This window comes from Antennarius striatus, chromosome 21 (assembly GCF_040054535.1).
Source record: "Antennarius striatus isolate MH-2024 chromosome 21, ASM4005453v1, whole genome shotgun sequence".
Classification (NCBI taxonomy): domain Eukaryota; kingdom Metazoa; phylum Chordata; class Actinopteri; order Lophiiformes; family Antennariidae; genus Antennarius; species Antennarius striatus.
Window position 1 is genome coordinate 18,167,501 of NC_090796.1, and position 16,223 is coordinate 18,183,723.

Sequence of the window (16,223 nt, forward strand, 5' to 3'; positions counted from 1 at the left end):
TGTGCATACTGTTTCCATGACAACACCTGCAGACTGTATGCGCACATCACGATTTGTTTTCATGTGATCTCTCGCATTTCACACACACACACGCAGACACACACGCAGACACACACACACACACACACACACACACACACACACGCAGACGCTGTTGCATGTATCAGTGAAAGAACCCTAACCCTGACACTGGTGTGTTGTCTGCATGTTCATGGCGTGTTGCTGGTGTGTTGCTGGCGTGTCGTTGGTGTGTTATCGCCGTGTCGTTGGCGTGTCATGACTGGGTTGCTGGCATATTGCTGGCATGTCGTTGCCGTGTTGCTGGCGTGTTGCTGGCGTGTTGCTGGCGTGTTGTTGGTGTGTTGCTTGCTGTTGCTGGTGTGTCGTCGCCATGTTGCTGGCGTGTTGCTGTCATGTTGTCTGTGTATTGTTCGCGTGTTGCTGGCGTGTTGCTGGCATGTTGTCTGTATTGTTCGCGTGTTGCTGGCGTGTTGCTGGCATGTTGTCTGTGTATTGTTGACGTGTTGCTGGCATGTTGCTTGCGTGTTGTCTGCGTGTCGCTGGCGTGTCGCTGGCATGTTGTCGCCACGTCGCTGGCGTGTTGCTGGCGTGTTGCTGGCGTGTCCAGCCCTGGTGCAGGTGAAGCTGTGGGCCATCCACCGTCAGTGCTACCAGACCATCATGATGAGGACGGGACTCATCAAACACGCCGAGTACATGGACTTCCTGAAGAGGTGACTGGAGCACCAATCACAGCGGCAGATGATGGGGTCACACCCTTCACACGGTGGATGCGTGTTCACGCCTCACATACACACGTGTTCAGTTACCGTGTTCTCTGCAGCGTTCCCACCTTCCAGGGTCTTCCAGAGGAAACTCTCAGCAAGCTGGCTGACGTCATGGAGGAGGTGAGCCCTGAATGCCACGCCCTTTCTGGGCGGAGTCACAGTGGTGATGCTCTAATCAGACGCTGATTGTGTGTCCAGACTCACTATGAAGATGGGGAGCACATCATCCGACAGGGGGCCCGAGGAGACACCTTCTTCATCATCAGCAAGGGGAAGGTGAGCGGCGCCAGGTCCCGCCTCCAGAGGTCCCGCCTCCAGAGGTCCCGCCTCCAGAGGTCCCGCCTCCAGAGGTCCCGCCTCCAGAGGTCCCACCTCCAGAGGTCCTGCCTCCAGAGGTCCCGCCTCCAGAGGGTCTCACCTGGTCTTCTGCTCATGCATGCAGGTGCACGTCACCAAGGAGGACACGGCCGGTCGGGACCCCAGATTCCTGAGAGAACTCAGCAGAGGGGACTGGTTTGGAGAGCGAGCGCTGCAGGGGTAGGATCACCTGACGTCTGACCTCAGTGACCTCTGACCCCCCAGCCTGACCCCTGAGTGTTGAACCCACAGGGAGGACGTCCGGACGGCCAACGTCATCTCAGCCAGCGACGTCACTTGTCTGGTCATCGATCGAGAGTAAGCCCAGCAGGCTCAGGTCGTTAGCTTAGCCTAGCTAATATATGTAGCATGAACTCTGAGCATGACTGTCAGCCCTTGGGGGGGGGGGGGGGGGGGGCTACTGTACAGGCCGTGGTGCGTTCAGGTGCTGTGGGTCTGTTGGAAGGTGTCTGCTGCCCCCTTCTGGCCAGACGCCTGACCAAACAGTCAGAGTACCCACAATCCTTCTGTTCACGATGACTGCCTGCCAGTATTTTAGATCAATAATCTTTGTTTCTCCATTGTCTGTCTTCTGATTGGCTCTAACATTTCCTCCTCCTCAGCTCTTTCAAGCATCTGATTGGAGGACTGGAGGACGTGTCGAATAAAGGATACGAGGATGCAGAAGCCAAAGCCAAGTAGGCCCAATGTCCACTGACAGGTGTTGTGTGGGATCAGGTGACTGCTGGTCATGTGACAGGATGAAGTCACCTCCACCTACAGTACTGACTCTGCTCTAAGCTTCTTGTGACGACGACAACACAGTCTAAAGTCAGGGGTTAGTCAGAGTTTATCAGGGTAGGGTGAGGGTTAGTCAGAGTTTGGTTGGGTTGAACTGTGACCCTTACAGTTTTCTAGCTCATCCCTGGGGGGTGTCAGCGGACTGAAGGTCGAGGGGGGGGGTTAACGGAGCTTCTCTTCTATTTTCGGAGCGTTAACATTGATCCTGATCCAAACACTGATGGCTGATACTGTTTCTGGAGAAATCTGAGTCCACAGCGTTTGTTTCCAGGAACTAGTCTGCTCCTCTCTCTGGACACTGTGACGTAATGTAGCTGCTCACATGTTGGAGGGACGTCCTTCAGCAGGAGAACGAGCTTGGGGGGGTTGGTGTTCTCTGGTGGAGGCGGGACACTCGGTCCTGTGTAACGACTGGTTTACTGGGGGAACCTCGGAGCAATGTTTCACATGAGCTAAAAATACTGACAGCGGCGTCCGTCACGTCTGTCGTTCGTCTGGCACTTCAGCCTGAAGGCTCAGCCAGGGCAGATGGTCTGGACCTCCGTCTGTAGCTTCCGTCGGTCTGGACCTCCGTCTGTAGCTTCCGTTGGTCTGGACCTCCGTCTGTAGCTTCCGTCCAGCGCTTAGCTGGACACCATTCAGTACAGACGTCCTCCTGGAGTGTGAGTTGTGTCTGTTCTGGACTCTGACGGCGTTCTGCTCAGCGTGGCTCCAGCCTCGTTGGTGAGCGTTCTGCAGACAGACTTGGAGGATCTGGCCGCCTCGCTGCGGCGCCACCAGCAGGCTGGACCCTTGGAGCTGCGGCCCCAGCAGCATGTAGACGGGTCCTGGAGCTCCTCCTTCCAGGCCACCCTCCTGCAGACGCTGTGCAGAACCTTCTCATGAGGACCTGAACGAGGCTCCAGACCAGGACCACCTCGTCCAGACTGTGGGAGCGTTGCTGCCGTTGAGCAGAAGACGCTGAGGAGCTGTGGTGGTGGCGTCCCGTCGGCGAGGCGTGGACACGTCTGGCCTCCTCTCCTTGGACCGGTGACGTTTGGAGATGAGGGAGCTGCTGGTCCCTGGGGGGCGGCAGAGAGAGCAGAACCTCCCCCTCACCTCCTTCTCCATCCAAACCTCCAGGAGGTTCCCCTTCTTCCATGTGGTCAAATGTTGCAGGTAGAGAACCACGCTGACGGGGTTCTCCCGAGGTTCTCCTGAGGTTCTCCTAGAGAACAGCCTGAGCAGGTGCCACACGGGTCTGAAGCTCTGTTGTCCTGTGGTCAGTGAAGGCATCTCCTGTGTCTCCAGGTACGAAGCGGAGAACACCTTCTTCTCCCGTCTGAAGCTGACTGACTTCAACATCATCGACACGCTGGGAGTGGGCGGCTTCGGACGCGTGGAGCTGGTAGGACCCCGATGACATCACACCAGGGTTAGGGTTAGGGGTCAGGCTTAGGGTCAGGGGTTAGGGGTCAGGTTTAGGGTCAGTGGTTGGGGGGGTCAGGCTTAGGGTCAGGGGTTAGGGGTCAGGTTTAGGGTCAGTGGTTGGGGGGTCAGGTTTAGGGTCAGGAGTCATGTTTAGGGTTAGGGGTCAGGGGTCAGGTTTAGGGTCAGGGGTCAGGTTTGGGGTCAGGGGTTGGGGTTAGAATGCTTGGCTACACCTGTGTGTTGCTGTGCAGCCATTGGCTGTAACCTCCCAGTAGTACCAGTGCTGTAACTGGACACCAGTGATCATGTGACTGAGTCTCACCAGTTCCATGAGGAACCACCATAACTCCCAGAAGACCCTGTGGTTCCTCTGATGGCTGCAGCTGATTGGATCTTTGACTTCATTGATAAACTGATTCTTGATTGATGTGATGAAGGAAATGAGGTGGGTGTGATGCAGGGCCCCCACAGGGGCCCCGCCAGGGGTTTGTCCAAAACAGGAAGGAATCCCTGCTCAGGGTTTCCCATCATGCTTCAGGGCCTATTCTTAGAGCGTGAGTCACAGTGTAACCCCAGAGGCAGGAAACATCTGACCTCTGACCTCCAAGAACATGACTCCCTGCTCAGGAGATGCTGCCTATCACAGGGGCCCCTGATCAGGGGCCCCAGGTCTCTTTTCTTTGAAAAGTAAAACAAGAAGTGGTGAAGCAGTTTTTACAGACGAAGAGCTCAGAGATTAAAAAATACTAAAAGGAAGTAGAAGATATGATGGTAGACAAGATGACTGGAAAACGGGTAGTTGTGTTTGTAACTTTTCCTGCTTTTTTGAAAAAATGTTTTTTATTTTGATAAATGTTAAAGGTTAGATGTTTCTTTGTTCAGGAGACACATGATATTATTGAAAACATTTATGTGAATCTCTTTTTGATTTTGTGTCAACCTGATTATTTTGTAATTTGACTTTTATGAATAAACGTGATGTTTAATATCAAAATCTCTCACTTCCTGTCTCTCTCTCTCTCTTCCTGCCTCTCTCTTCCTGTCTCTCTCTCTCTTCCTGTCTCTCCCTTTTCCTGTCTCTCTCTCTTCACCTGCCTCCTGTCCTTCAGGTGCAGCTGAAGAGCGATGAGGGGAGGACGTTCGCCATGAAGATCTTGAAGAAGCGTCACATTGTGGACACGAGACAACAGGAACACATCCGCTCTGAGAAGGTCATCATGACGGGGGCTCACTGCGACTTCATCGTCAGGTCAGTGCTTCATCATCACCATCATCATCATCACCATCATCATCACTATCATCATCATCACATCACCATCATCATCACTATCATCATCATCACCATCTCCATAATCATCATCACCATCATCATCACCATCACCATCACCATCACCATCATCATCATCACCATCATCATCACCATCATCATCATCATCACCATCATCATCATCACCATCATCACCATCATCATCACCATCATCATCACCATCATCACATCACCATCATCATCATCATCATCATCACCATCATCATCACCATCACCATCGGGGCGGCAGTGGCTCAGTGGTAAAGCAGGCGGTAGAGCGGGTCGTCCTATGATTTAAGATCGGCGGTTCGATTCCCGCTCCCGCCCCCCCAAAAATACCCGGAGGTGAGCTAACAGTGGGGGGTGTCAGCTCATCTCCGGAGCACTGCCGAGGCACCCTTGAGCAAGGTGCCGTCCCCTTTACAAATTGCTCATTTGAGGCGCACCAAGAAGGAGCTGCCTGCCACTCTACCTCCCTTGCATGCCTACAGGCCCCCCTGTGTGTGTGTGTGTGTGTGTGTGTGTGTGTGTGTGTGATACAGGGGCCTGTACTCACTAATATGTATGCATGCGTTTGTAATCAGTAGCTAGAGTGTGCTTTCTTAATTTCCCTTCGGGGATCAAACCAGTATATAAAATTTAAAAAAAAAATTAAAATCATCACCACCATTATCATCATCACCATCATCTTCATAATCACCATCACCATGTCAGCTGACGTCCTGGCGGTGTGTAACATCCTACCTGTGGTGTTCAGGTTGTACCGGACCTTCAGGGACAGTAAATACCTGTACATGCTGATGGAGGCGTGTCTGGGAGGAGAGCTGTGGACCATCCTCAGAGACCGGTACAGTCAGCCAATCAGAACCCATGTTACAGTGTTGATTTTGATCCAACAACCTGACATTTGTCTTCCTTATATGGTAATATCCATCTCTTCCTTATATGGTAATGTCCATCTTCCTGACATGGGAATGTCCATTTATCGGAGTGTTTTTAAGGTCCGCGATGTGCTGGCGATGTGTCCGGGTGTACCCTGCCTTTGTTCAGGTTGTGTGGAAGGTGACGGGTGTGACTGTGTTTCAGAGGCTCCTTCGACGACTCGACCACCAGGTTCTACACGGCCTGCGTGGTGGAGGCGTTCGCCTACCTGCACGCCAGGGGCATCATCTACCGGGACCTGAAGCCCGAGAACCTCATCCTGGACCGCCGGGGCTACGCCAAGCTGGTAAGTCCAGGAGATAGTCAGCACCCTGAGCGTCCAGGAGATAGGCAGCACCCTAAGCGTCCAGGAGATAGTCAGCACCCGGGGCATCCAGGAGATACTCAGCAACCTGGGCGTCCAGGAGATAGTCAGCACCCTGAGCGTCAAGGAGATAGTCGGTGCCTCCTCCAGGAGATAGTCGGTGCCTCCTCCAGGCGATAGTCAGTGCCCCTCCAGTTGATAGTCGTGTCCTGCAGGTGGACTTTGGCTTTGCCAAGCGGGTGGGGGTGCGTAAGAAGACCTGGACGTTCTGTGGGACCCCAGAATACGTCGCTCCAGAGATTATCCTGAACAAAGGTCACGACGTGTCGGCAGACTTCTGGTCTCTGGGGATCCTGATGTACGAGCTGCTGACGGGCAGGTGAGGGCGGTGGGTGGGCGGGGCAAGGCGGGGCGGGGCGCTGGAGTCCAGCGGCCCCTCCCCACCATCTGTATCCCTGTCCCCAGCCCCCCCTTCTCAGGTCCAGACCCCATGAAGACCTACAACATCATCCTGAGAGGCATCGACATGATCGAGTTCCCCAAGAAGGTCAGCAAGAACGCCGCCGCCCTCATCAAGAAGCTCTGCAGGTAGGGGGCGCCGTCACTGCTGGGGGGTCGCTGGTTCTAACCCTGCAGTAGGGGGCGCCGTCACTGCTGGGGGGTCGCTGGTTCTAACCCTGCAGTAGGGGGCGCCATCACTGCTGGGGGTTCGCTGGTTCTAACCCTGCTGTAGGGGGCGCCATCACTGCTGGGGGGTCGCTGGTTATAATCCTGCAGTAGGGGGCCCGTCACTGCTGGGGGGGCTTGGCTCTAAACCTGCAGTAGGGGGCGCTGTCACTGCTGGGGGGTCGTTGGTTCTAATTCTGCAGTAGGGGGTGCCGTTACTGTTGGGGGGGGTCGTTGGTTCTAACCCTGCAGGTAGGGGGCGCCATCACTGCTGGGGGGTCGCTGGTTCTAACCCTGCAGTAGGGGGCGCCATCACTGCTGGGGGGTCGCTGGTTATAATCCTGCAGTAGGGGGGCCGTCACTGCTGGGGGGGCTTGGCTCTAAACCTGCAGTAGGGGGCGCCGTCACTGCTGGGGGGGTCGTTGGTTCTAATTCTGCAGTAGGGGGCGCCGTCACTGCTGGGGGGTAACCCTGTAACGGGGCGTGTCTCCCCAGGGACAACCCGTCGGAGAGGCTGGGGAACCTGAAGAACGGCGTCAAAGACATCCAGAAGTACAAGTGAGCCACACGCTGAAGCCTGATTGGCTGTCCTGAAGCAACAGAGGCTGCCATTGGTCAAACCTGCTATGTGTTCATTGGCTCTCACCTCTGTCTGTTCAGGTGGTTCGAAGGCTTCAACTGGGAGGGGCTGAGGAAGGGAACTCTGGCTCCACCCATCGTACCTCAGGTCAGTTCCAATGAAAACTCTGAACCTGGTCCTGGTGATCCGGTCCTGGTGATCCAGCCCTGGTGATCCAGTCCCGGTGATCCGGTCCCAGTGATCCGGCCCTGGTGATCCGGTCCTTGTGATCCGGTCCTGGTGATCCGGTCCCGGTGATCCGGTCCCGGTGATCCGGTCCTTGTGATCCGGTCCTGGTGATCCGGTCCCGGTGATCCGGTCCCGGTGATCCGGTCCTTGTGATCCGGCCCTGGCGATCTGGTCCCGATGATTAAAAAAATCCCCCCCAGGATAGTCCATCTGGATCTCTGGGACACGATCTGAAGCCCTGCTGTGTTCACACGACGTAGGAATGGACAGACTTTATAAGAATGGTCACGAGGGATCACAACCTCTAACCCTAATCCTAACCTGACCCTAACCCTAATCCCTAAATTTAATCCCTAACCCTAATCCCTAACCCTAATCCCTAACCCTAATCCCTAACCTTAATCCCTAACTTTAATCCCTAACCCTAATCCCTAACCTTAATCCCTAACCCTAATCCCTAACCTTAATCCCTAACTTTAATCCCTAACCCTAATCCCTAACCTTAATCCCTAACCTTACTCCCTAACCCTCTAGTTTGTGTTTGCAGGTGTCCTCCCCCACCGACACCACCAATTTCGACAGCTTCCCTGAAGACGCCGACGAGCCCCCCCCCGATGACAACTCTGGGTGGGACTGCGACTTTTAGAGCCACTCAAACCCCACCCCCACGGCTAACGGCGAGGCCTGTGGATCCCCGTGGGGGTCCGCACCTGAAACCCAGTTGGACCCCCACCTCCTCCTGCATGCCAGCGAGTTCCTTGTTGGTCCAGAACCTGAACCTAACCCTACCCCAGAGTGGAGCTGATCCAGGATCAACTGCAGGTGCCCCCCCCCCCGGCATTCTCTAGATGTTTTCGTCTTCTCTCCCTGCATAAACGTCTCCTGAGCTGATGGACAGGGGGCACGTTGGAGGGCCCGGGGTAGTTCCCGTTCCGTACGCCATGCTTCCTGCTCCCTGACCACCCGGTGGACCTGATCCAGAAACAGATCTCAGATCGTCCTCCACGGTTCTTAGTCCAGATCCAGGACCAGCTAACAGCCCCAGTCCAGACCTGTTCAGGTGCTCAGACTGACACGGGCTCAGACGTTCACGTCATGTGACGCCAAATGCTCCAATGGCAGCAGCAGGATCCAGTTTAATCACATGGTGTGTCTAGTAATCGCTCATTACTCACAGTTAATCCAGAACCCCCCATGAAGAACAAAATTATAACTTTATTATTTAAGGTCATGTAAACGTTTATGAACCCCCCCACACTGATATTAAACCACCTTCTATCTGTATTACCTTTAAAACACTTGGAGTGTTTCTTTAATACACAGAAGTGTTCTGTGTTCCTGAGTCTCTGAACGCAGCACACTTCCTGATGCTGTCAGCCAATAGCATGTGCGTACGGTATCATGTGACTACCTACTAGAAATCCGCGATGTAGTGAAGCCGGAAGCGCAAAAAAACGAGGGACTGAGCTCACCTGCAGGCTGGACGCTGGATGGTGGACACTGGTCACTGGACGGTGGACACTGGACGGTGGACACTGGACGGTGGACACTGGACGATGGACACTGGACGGTGGTCACTGGACGGTGGACACTGGACGGTGGTCACTGGACGGTGGACACTGGACGGTGGTCACTGGACGGTGGACACTGGACGGTGGACACTGGACGGTGGACACTGGACGGTGGACACTGGACGGTGGTCACTGGACGGTGGTCACTGGAGGGTGGACACTGGACGGTGGACACTGGACGGTGGTCACTGGACGGAGGACACTGGACAGTGGACACTGGTCACTGCACGATGGTCAGTGGACACTGGACATCTACCAGAGACGTTCCGGGTCCAGCTCCACGGTGACGACTGCATGAGAACTGAATCCTGCCGTTCTTCCTCGGCCTCTGAGTGACTGGACTGGTGAACCTGTGAGGTCAGAGAGGTTAAAGGTCACCTGAGCGCCTTCGGCCCCTTGCTGCCTGCTGACCAGCGCTGCATCTTGTGTTGAAGTCCAGTCGTCATGACAACTATTTGTTGGTGCCTCAGCACCCTTCACAGGTTCAATGTTCTTCTGTGTGTTGGACACTTTGCATGCACTGTTTCATGACCTTTGACCCTGGCGAGGCAGCAACCCGCTGGCGTCGCAGCTTTTGTACAAACACTTGGTGCTATTTTTGTAGAATGACCCGTCATGTGACCTCACTGACCCGTCATGTGACCTCTGTAAGCTCTGCATGAAACTCCTGGAATGATGCAGTGAAACATTAAAGAGGTTCTCCTCCAATGAGAAGAAGGTTCAGATACAGGGAGGATGGATGGATGATGGATGGATGATGGATGATGGATGATGGAGGGATGATGGATGATGGATGATGGATGATGGAGGGATGATGGAGGGATGATGGATGGATGGATGATGGATGGATGATGGATGGATGATGGATGATGGATGATGGATGGATGATGGATGGATGATGGATGGAGGATGGATGGATGGATGGATGGATGGATGGATGATGGATGGATGGATGATGGATGGATGGATGATGGATGGAGGATGGATGATGGATGGAGGATGGATGGAGGATGGATGATGGATGAATGGATGATGGATGGATGGAGGATGGATGGATGATGGGTGGATGATGGATGGATGATGGATGGATGAAACAGCATGAAGTAAACAAACCAGTGGACAGCTTATTTGGAGTCCTGGGGGTGTGTCTGAATGCATTAGCCCCGCCCAGCGGCTGACGGGAGTCGGAGAGGAGCAGGAGATTCCAGTGGGAGGAGCTCTTCTCCTCCTCCTCACTGTTTTTATGAATGAGACTTAAAGGAACACGCCCACGGTGATGTCATCACCAAGCCCATCCCCCATTGATGCGGAAAAAGCCTCACGATCTGAGCGCCGTGCCCCCCCCCCCCCCCCCCACCAGCCTGAGGATGAGCAATCAAATGGGGGGTAGAGTACTACTGGGTTGGAGCGAGGGGGATGCAGGAGGAGAGAGCGAGGGGGGGGGGCAGGAGGAGAGAGAACACCCTTGCATCCTCATCGCCGTCAGTGAAGGTGTAAAGCACAGGATCACAGGATCTGGCTAATTCTTGGGACAGCATGGAGGTGGGGGTTATCAGACAACTGGGACATGACTGACTAATCCCTGGAGGAACTGGGGGAGCACCACGCCTGGTTTCTCTGGAGGATCCTGTCTAATCCCAGGACAGCTGTGGAGCATGGAGACGGACGAGACGCCTCAGCGTTCAGCAATTATCCTGATCCGCTTCCGTTTCACACATGTGCTGCTTCAGAGGACGGGCTAGGGCTAATATCTGGCACCGTCTATCCTGTCAGATTGTATTTCAGAGCTGGGATCAGGCTAATCTCTGGATCACAGTGTCTGGCATGTTCTGCTTCTGCCTGCAGGGTTCCCTGCTGAAGCTCCAGGCTATGGAGGGGGAGGGGGGCTCCCCGCTGGGGCCGTCGCCCGAGGAAAGCCCCTCCGCTTTGGACAGCAAGGAGCAGAAGAGCCCCTCTAGCCCCCTGGAGCTCCACGGCCCCCCAAGAGACAGAATCAGCACCCCAGGTACAAACATCTGCCCATCTGTCTGTCAGGGCTTTGGGTAGTCCTACCGGTCCGCCGGAGGTTCTAGCGGGTCAGATGGGGCTTTGGGTAGTCCTACCGGTCTGCCGGGGTTTCTAGGGGGTCAGATGGGGTTTTGGGTAGTCCTACCGGTCCACTGGGGGTTCCAGCGGGTCAGACAGGGCTTTGGGTAGTCCTACCGGTCCGCCGGGGGTTCTAGCGGGTCAGATGGGGTTTTGGGTAGTCCTACCGGTCCACTGGGGGTTCTAGCGGGTCGGATAGGGTTTGGGGTAGTCCTAACGGTCCAATGGGGGTTCTAGTGGGTCAGACCCAATGTTACCAGCCCTCACTTGTTTCTACGCAGAGCGGTTGATGGTCCAAGCCGGACAACCACAGTCTCCCAGACACAAACCCTTCACCAGCATCTACCCGGGCCAACAGCCCCTGACCTTTGACGGCATGCTTCCCCCTGCACATCACCACTCCCCCCAGAGGGGCAACTCTGAAGGCCGATGGGGAGGAGAGGATAGACAAGGAGGAAGTGGGGCTCTCCTCCAGCAGTTAGCGGTTGGTTCCAGCCCCATGCCCTCCCCCCGAAGCTCCAGCCCCAGCCTGAGGTTCAATTCCGATCCCGACATGGCGCCCTCACCACCCTGCAGCCAGCAGTACATCCTGTAAGTCCCACGTTTGGTTTACCTGTTCACTGCTTCAGATGTTCATTCTTTTCTTGCTTACTGGTTGGATTTTGGGTTTCGAACCTGTGCTTTAAGACAATGGTTAGGTTCTGGTTTTGATTTTGAAGTTGGACCTGATTGGCTCTTGTTAGTCCTGGTTGGCTCTTGTTGGTCCTGGTTGGCTCTTGTTGGTCATGGTTGGCTCATGTTGGTCCTGTTTGGGTCTTGTTGGTCCTGGTTGGCTCTTGTTGGTCCTGGTTGGCTCTTGCTAGTCCTAGTTGACTCTTGTTAGTCCTAGTTGGCTCTTGGCTCTTGTTGGTCCTGGTCGGCTCTTGTTGGTCCTGGTTGGCTCTTGTTGGTCCTGGTTGGCTCTTGTTGGTCCTGGTTGGCTCTTGTTGGTCCTGGTTGGCTCTTGTTAGTCCTAGTTGGCTCTTGGCTCTTGTTGGTCCTGTTTGGCTCTTGTTGGTCCTGGTTGGCTCTTGTTGGTCATGGTTGGCTCTTGTTGGTCCTGTTTGGGTCTTGTTGGTCCTGGTTGGCTCTTGTTGGTCCTGGTTGGCTCTTATTGGTCCTGGTTGGCTCTTATTGGTCCTGGTTGGCTCTTGTTGGTCCTTGTTGGCTCTTGCTAGTCCTAGTTGGCTCTTGTTAGTCCTAGTTGGCTCTTGGCTCTTGTTGGTCCTGGTTGGCTCCTGTTGGTCCTAGTTTTTCCTGGCTGGTCCTTGTCAAGGTCTTGTTGGAGTCCTGTCACATAACGAGCTTAATCCACAGGAAGGAACTGTTTGATGGATATTCAGAAGGAACCAGTGACCTGATAGACTGGCTAAGATGTTGTTGGTTTGAGTCTCAGCCTCCTCGTGATGTACAGGCACCGGGGCCGGGACCGATTGGAGGGCTCAGAGTCTGAGTCTTCATCCTCCATCCCGTTCCTCAGCAGACACATTCAGACCTTGAAGAAGAGGATTCGCAGGTTTGAGCACCAGTTTGAGCAGGAGAGGAACTACAAGGTAAACGCAGCATGAACCAGACGTCCAATTACATGTCACTGGTCACATGACACCCCGACTCTAACTGTCCTGTCATCCTCAGCCGTCACAGAATGATAAGTACTCCAACCAGGAGATGGTCGGCGTGATGAACCAACTGGCCCAGGCTCGCAAGCAGCTCAAAGGTGACGCCTCAGCTGACGAGTCTCAGATCAGCTGACGAGTCTCAGATCAGCTGACGAGTCTCAGATCAGCTGACGAGTCTCAGATCAGCTGACGAGTCTCAGACCAGCTGACGAGTCTCAGACCAGCTGACGAGTCTCAGACCAGCTGACGAGTCTCAGATCAGTTGACGAGTCTCAGGTGTGAACGTTGTCTTCTGCAGAGCTGCGACTCCGACAGTCGGTGTTTGACCGGGCGGAGCTGACTGACCTTGGAGCCAGGTGAGGCGTCGGTGCGCACGTGACCCCTGACACGCCCACCAGACTACCAGGCTGTTTTATGTTCTGCAGATCCAGCCCCGCCCAGCAGGGGGCGCAAGAGCACATGCCCTCTCTGGAGGAGACCGCTGAGTCTCTGTTCAGGCGACTGCAAGACAAGAGACAGGCCTCGGGTCTGCCGGACGACCTGAGGGTCAGTGGTCACCCTCCTCACCTTCACCAGAACACTTCCTGTTTCACCTGAACAGGTGTGGTTCTGTGTCTGACAGGAAATGACTCAGAGTCAGCTGGTGACGGAGAAGATCGCCCTGCAGAAGTGTCTGCTGTACTATGAGAGCTTGCACGGCCGGCCGGTGAGTCCTACACGTCCTACTGGGTCAGTGTCACACACACACACACACACACACACACACACACACACACACACACACACACACACACACACACACACACACACACACACACACACACACACACACACACACACACACACACACACACACACACACACACACACACACACACACACACACACACACACACACACACACACACACACACACACACACACACACACACACACACACACACACGTCCTACCAGGCCTGACTCTGGTTCTTCTCAGGGGTCTCAGTGGAACCCGGTGAAGCCGCTCTATGATCGATACCAGACCATCAAACGCTTCCTGTGCACCAGCCCGCCGTTCACCACTATAGTGAGAACCACACACGCCACGCTCATCCATTTAGTGACACATGCTAACACAAGTTAGCATTAGCATGCAGGGTAAAGAATGAAATGTGTGCTAGCGTGCGTTAGCAGGAAGAGCGGTTCTCCAGCATCCTGCTAACATGTGCAGCTGAGGTGAAGCGTGATTGGTTGTTGGTCTTTCACGATGAGCTGGTGTCCCATCCGGGGTGCACCCCGCCTTTGTAGTCAGCTGAGCTTGGATCCAGCAGACCTGTGACCCGTTAGACGGATGAGTCGCTGTAGACAAGATGATTGCAGTAGTGGATGCTAGTCATGTTAGCTATGACTAGCATAGCATAGCCGCGAGTGTGTTAGCATGTTTTCACGGAACGGCTAACATGACAGAGTTCCAGTGCTGACGTTCTTCCGTTGGGACGGCTTCCATCCGTCAGGAGGAAGAGGACGGTTCTGACGAAGAACTGACGAGCTGCCCCGCCCTCTTTGGACTTCCTGTCCCACCCCCTCAAAGAGCGACCAGAGCAGCGGGCGGTGAGGAGGGCAGGAACCGCGACAGTGACCCTGCCCCCGTGTCTCCGATGCAGGAAGTCAACGCGGATCATCAGCAGCCGGCGGTCGCTACAGCCAACCTGCACGCAGCCTCCCGGTGCGTTCAGCTGTCAGCCAATCAGCACAGAGCTGAGCTAACTATGAGGCTAGCATGGTAGCATGATTTTCTCCTGGACTACAGGTCCCAGCTGCTGCAGAGTCTGAGGGAGACGCGGGCGGAGAAGAAGACGAGGCGTCGGGTCCTCCGGGAGTTTGAGGACGAGTTCCACCGTCAGACCGGGAGGTGAGACTTTCAACCCGCGCACGGCGTTCCTCAGGGAGCCGGGAGCTCCTCCACACGGCGTTCCTCAGGGAGCCGGGAGCTCCTCCACACGGCGTTCCTCAGGGAGCTCCTCCACACGGCGTTCCTCAGGGAGCTCCTCCACACGGCGGTCCTCAGGGAGCTCCTCCACACGGCGGTCCTCAGGGAGCTCCTCCACACGGCGGTCCTCAGGGAGCTCCTCCACACGGCGGTCCTAAGGGAGCTCCTCCAGGACCTCCTCAAGTCTGGTTCCACATGTAGCGCCACTGTCCAGAAAACGTGAATGCCTTTGATCCACGCCGGTTTGTAGATGTGTGTGTTTGCGGCTCCGGTCCTGGACCTTCCTGGATGTTCTGGATGTTGAAGCGTCTTGAGAAACCAAAATAATTGCTGCTGTTGGCGGTTTTGAGTCAGAATGATAGAAACTGGTTTCTGCTCTGTTTCTTCAGGAGCTGCCAGAAGGAGGACCGAACCCCCATGAGTGAGGAGTACCAGGAGTACAAGCAGCTGAAGGCTAAGCTCCGCCTACTGGAAGTCCTGATCAGCAAACAGGAAGTCATCAACATCATGTGACAGGAAGCAGTTAGTAGGAATTTATTTGTGCTCCTAGTGATGTAGCGGTGTCCTGCTAACTTGTGTCATCATGCTAGCATAGCTAGCCAGCATGTCTTCAGCTCTGGTTTGACTCTTCTGGCGCTCTCATGGCTATATGCTAAGTCACTTGCTAACAGCTGGTTAGGTTAGCATAAAGACTACAAGGCTAACTCGAGCTCTATCAGAGCTAATATTGCTATGACTGTGCTATCGCTATGGTCACAAGTGTTACATGCTGGCTTAGAATACTCAATGTGTCCAGCATGCTAATGTAAGACTAGCTTAGCTTTGACATGCTAAATGTGTCTTGCTAGCATGGTAATGATATAAAAATAATATTGTGGCTACTTAGAAGCGCAAGCTAGTTCATGTAGCATGAGAATGTCAGACTGATATTAATGTAATGGCACCATAATGTTAACATGCTTAATTTATGCTAATGTATTCTAAGCTATGCTAACACTAGCATATTAATGTGACTGTTTATGTTGGACCAAAGCTAGCTGTAATGGATGGAAGTGAACGGAGCTAAAGGCTAACAAAGACAAAAACACAGCGCTGATGTTAGCGCACATGCTGTTAGCATTCTGCTAATGGAGCTGATCGTGACCAATGCCTTTCTCACTGGACTACCTCACCAGCGCCCCCCAGGGGCGGGACGTCCTGGGGCAACTGTTTCCACACCAGGGGAATCTCTTAAGATTAACACCAACCGACCGAGGACACGACAAAAACCGACTGAGGACACGTTACGTTAGTGACGGTTTTGTTACCTTAGCGACGGTTTTGTTACTTTACTGAAGTTTCCATTACGTTAGTGATGGTTCCGTTATGTTAGTGAAGTTACCATTATGTTAGGGATGGTTCTGTTACGTTAGCAATGGTTCTGTTATGTTAGCAATGGTTCTGTTACGTTAGTGAAGGTTCCATTACGTTAGTGAAGTTTCCATTACGTTAGCAATGGTTCTGTTACGTTAGCAATGGTTCTTTTAGTGAAGGTTCCATTACGTTATTGAAGTTTC

The 16,223-nt window shown here is 54.1% G+C and overlaps 2 protein-coding genes across 2 annotated transcripts in view; both read left to right on the forward strand.

The window, feature by feature from the left end:
- The window catches only part of LOC137588054 (cGMP-dependent protein kinase 1-like), a 19,810-nt gene extending 10,949 nt beyond the window's left edge, over positions 1–8,861 (forward strand). Inside the window, exons 4-18 of the mRNA XM_068304801.1 lie at positions 629–734; positions 845–908; positions 987–1,064; positions 1,231–1,325; positions 1,398–1,463; positions 1,769–1,843; positions 3,237–3,333; positions 4,466–4,605; positions 5,420–5,509; positions 5,749–5,890; positions 6,124–6,287; positions 6,374–6,496; positions 7,070–7,132; positions 7,235–7,301; positions 7,930–8,861. Coding sequence (XP_068160902.1) covers positions 629–734; positions 845–908; positions 987–1,064; positions 1,231–1,325; positions 1,398–1,463; positions 1,769–1,843; positions 3,237–3,333; positions 4,466–4,605; positions 5,420–5,509; positions 5,749–5,890; positions 6,124–6,287; positions 6,374–6,496; positions 7,070–7,132; positions 7,235–7,301; positions 7,930–8,028 — 1,469 coding nt within the window. The 3' untranslated portion in view covers positions 8,029–8,861. The remainder of the gene's footprint in view (positions 1–628; positions 735–844; positions 909–986; positions 1,065–1,230; positions 1,326–1,397; positions 1,464–1,768; positions 1,844–3,236; positions 3,334–4,465; positions 4,606–5,419; positions 5,510–5,748; positions 5,891–6,123; positions 6,288–6,373; positions 6,497–7,069; positions 7,133–7,234; positions 7,302–7,929) is intronic.
- Positions 8,862–10,777: 1,916 nt separating this feature from the next.
- LOC137588888 (protein FAM13C-like) lies at positions 10,778–15,180 on the forward strand. The gene is made up of 11 exons (XM_068306208.1): positions 10,778–10,958; positions 11,320–11,629; positions 12,492–12,630; positions 12,713–12,794; positions 12,995–13,052; positions 13,122–13,242; positions 13,319–13,402; positions 13,675–13,764; positions 14,192–14,403; positions 14,488–14,589; positions 15,057–15,180. Exons 1-11 carry the CDS (start codon positions 10,778–10,780, stop codon positions 15,178–15,180), a joined length of 1,503 nt encoding a protein of 500 aa, XP_068162309.1.
- The last annotated feature ends 1,043 nt before the right edge of the window (positions 15,181–16,223 follow it).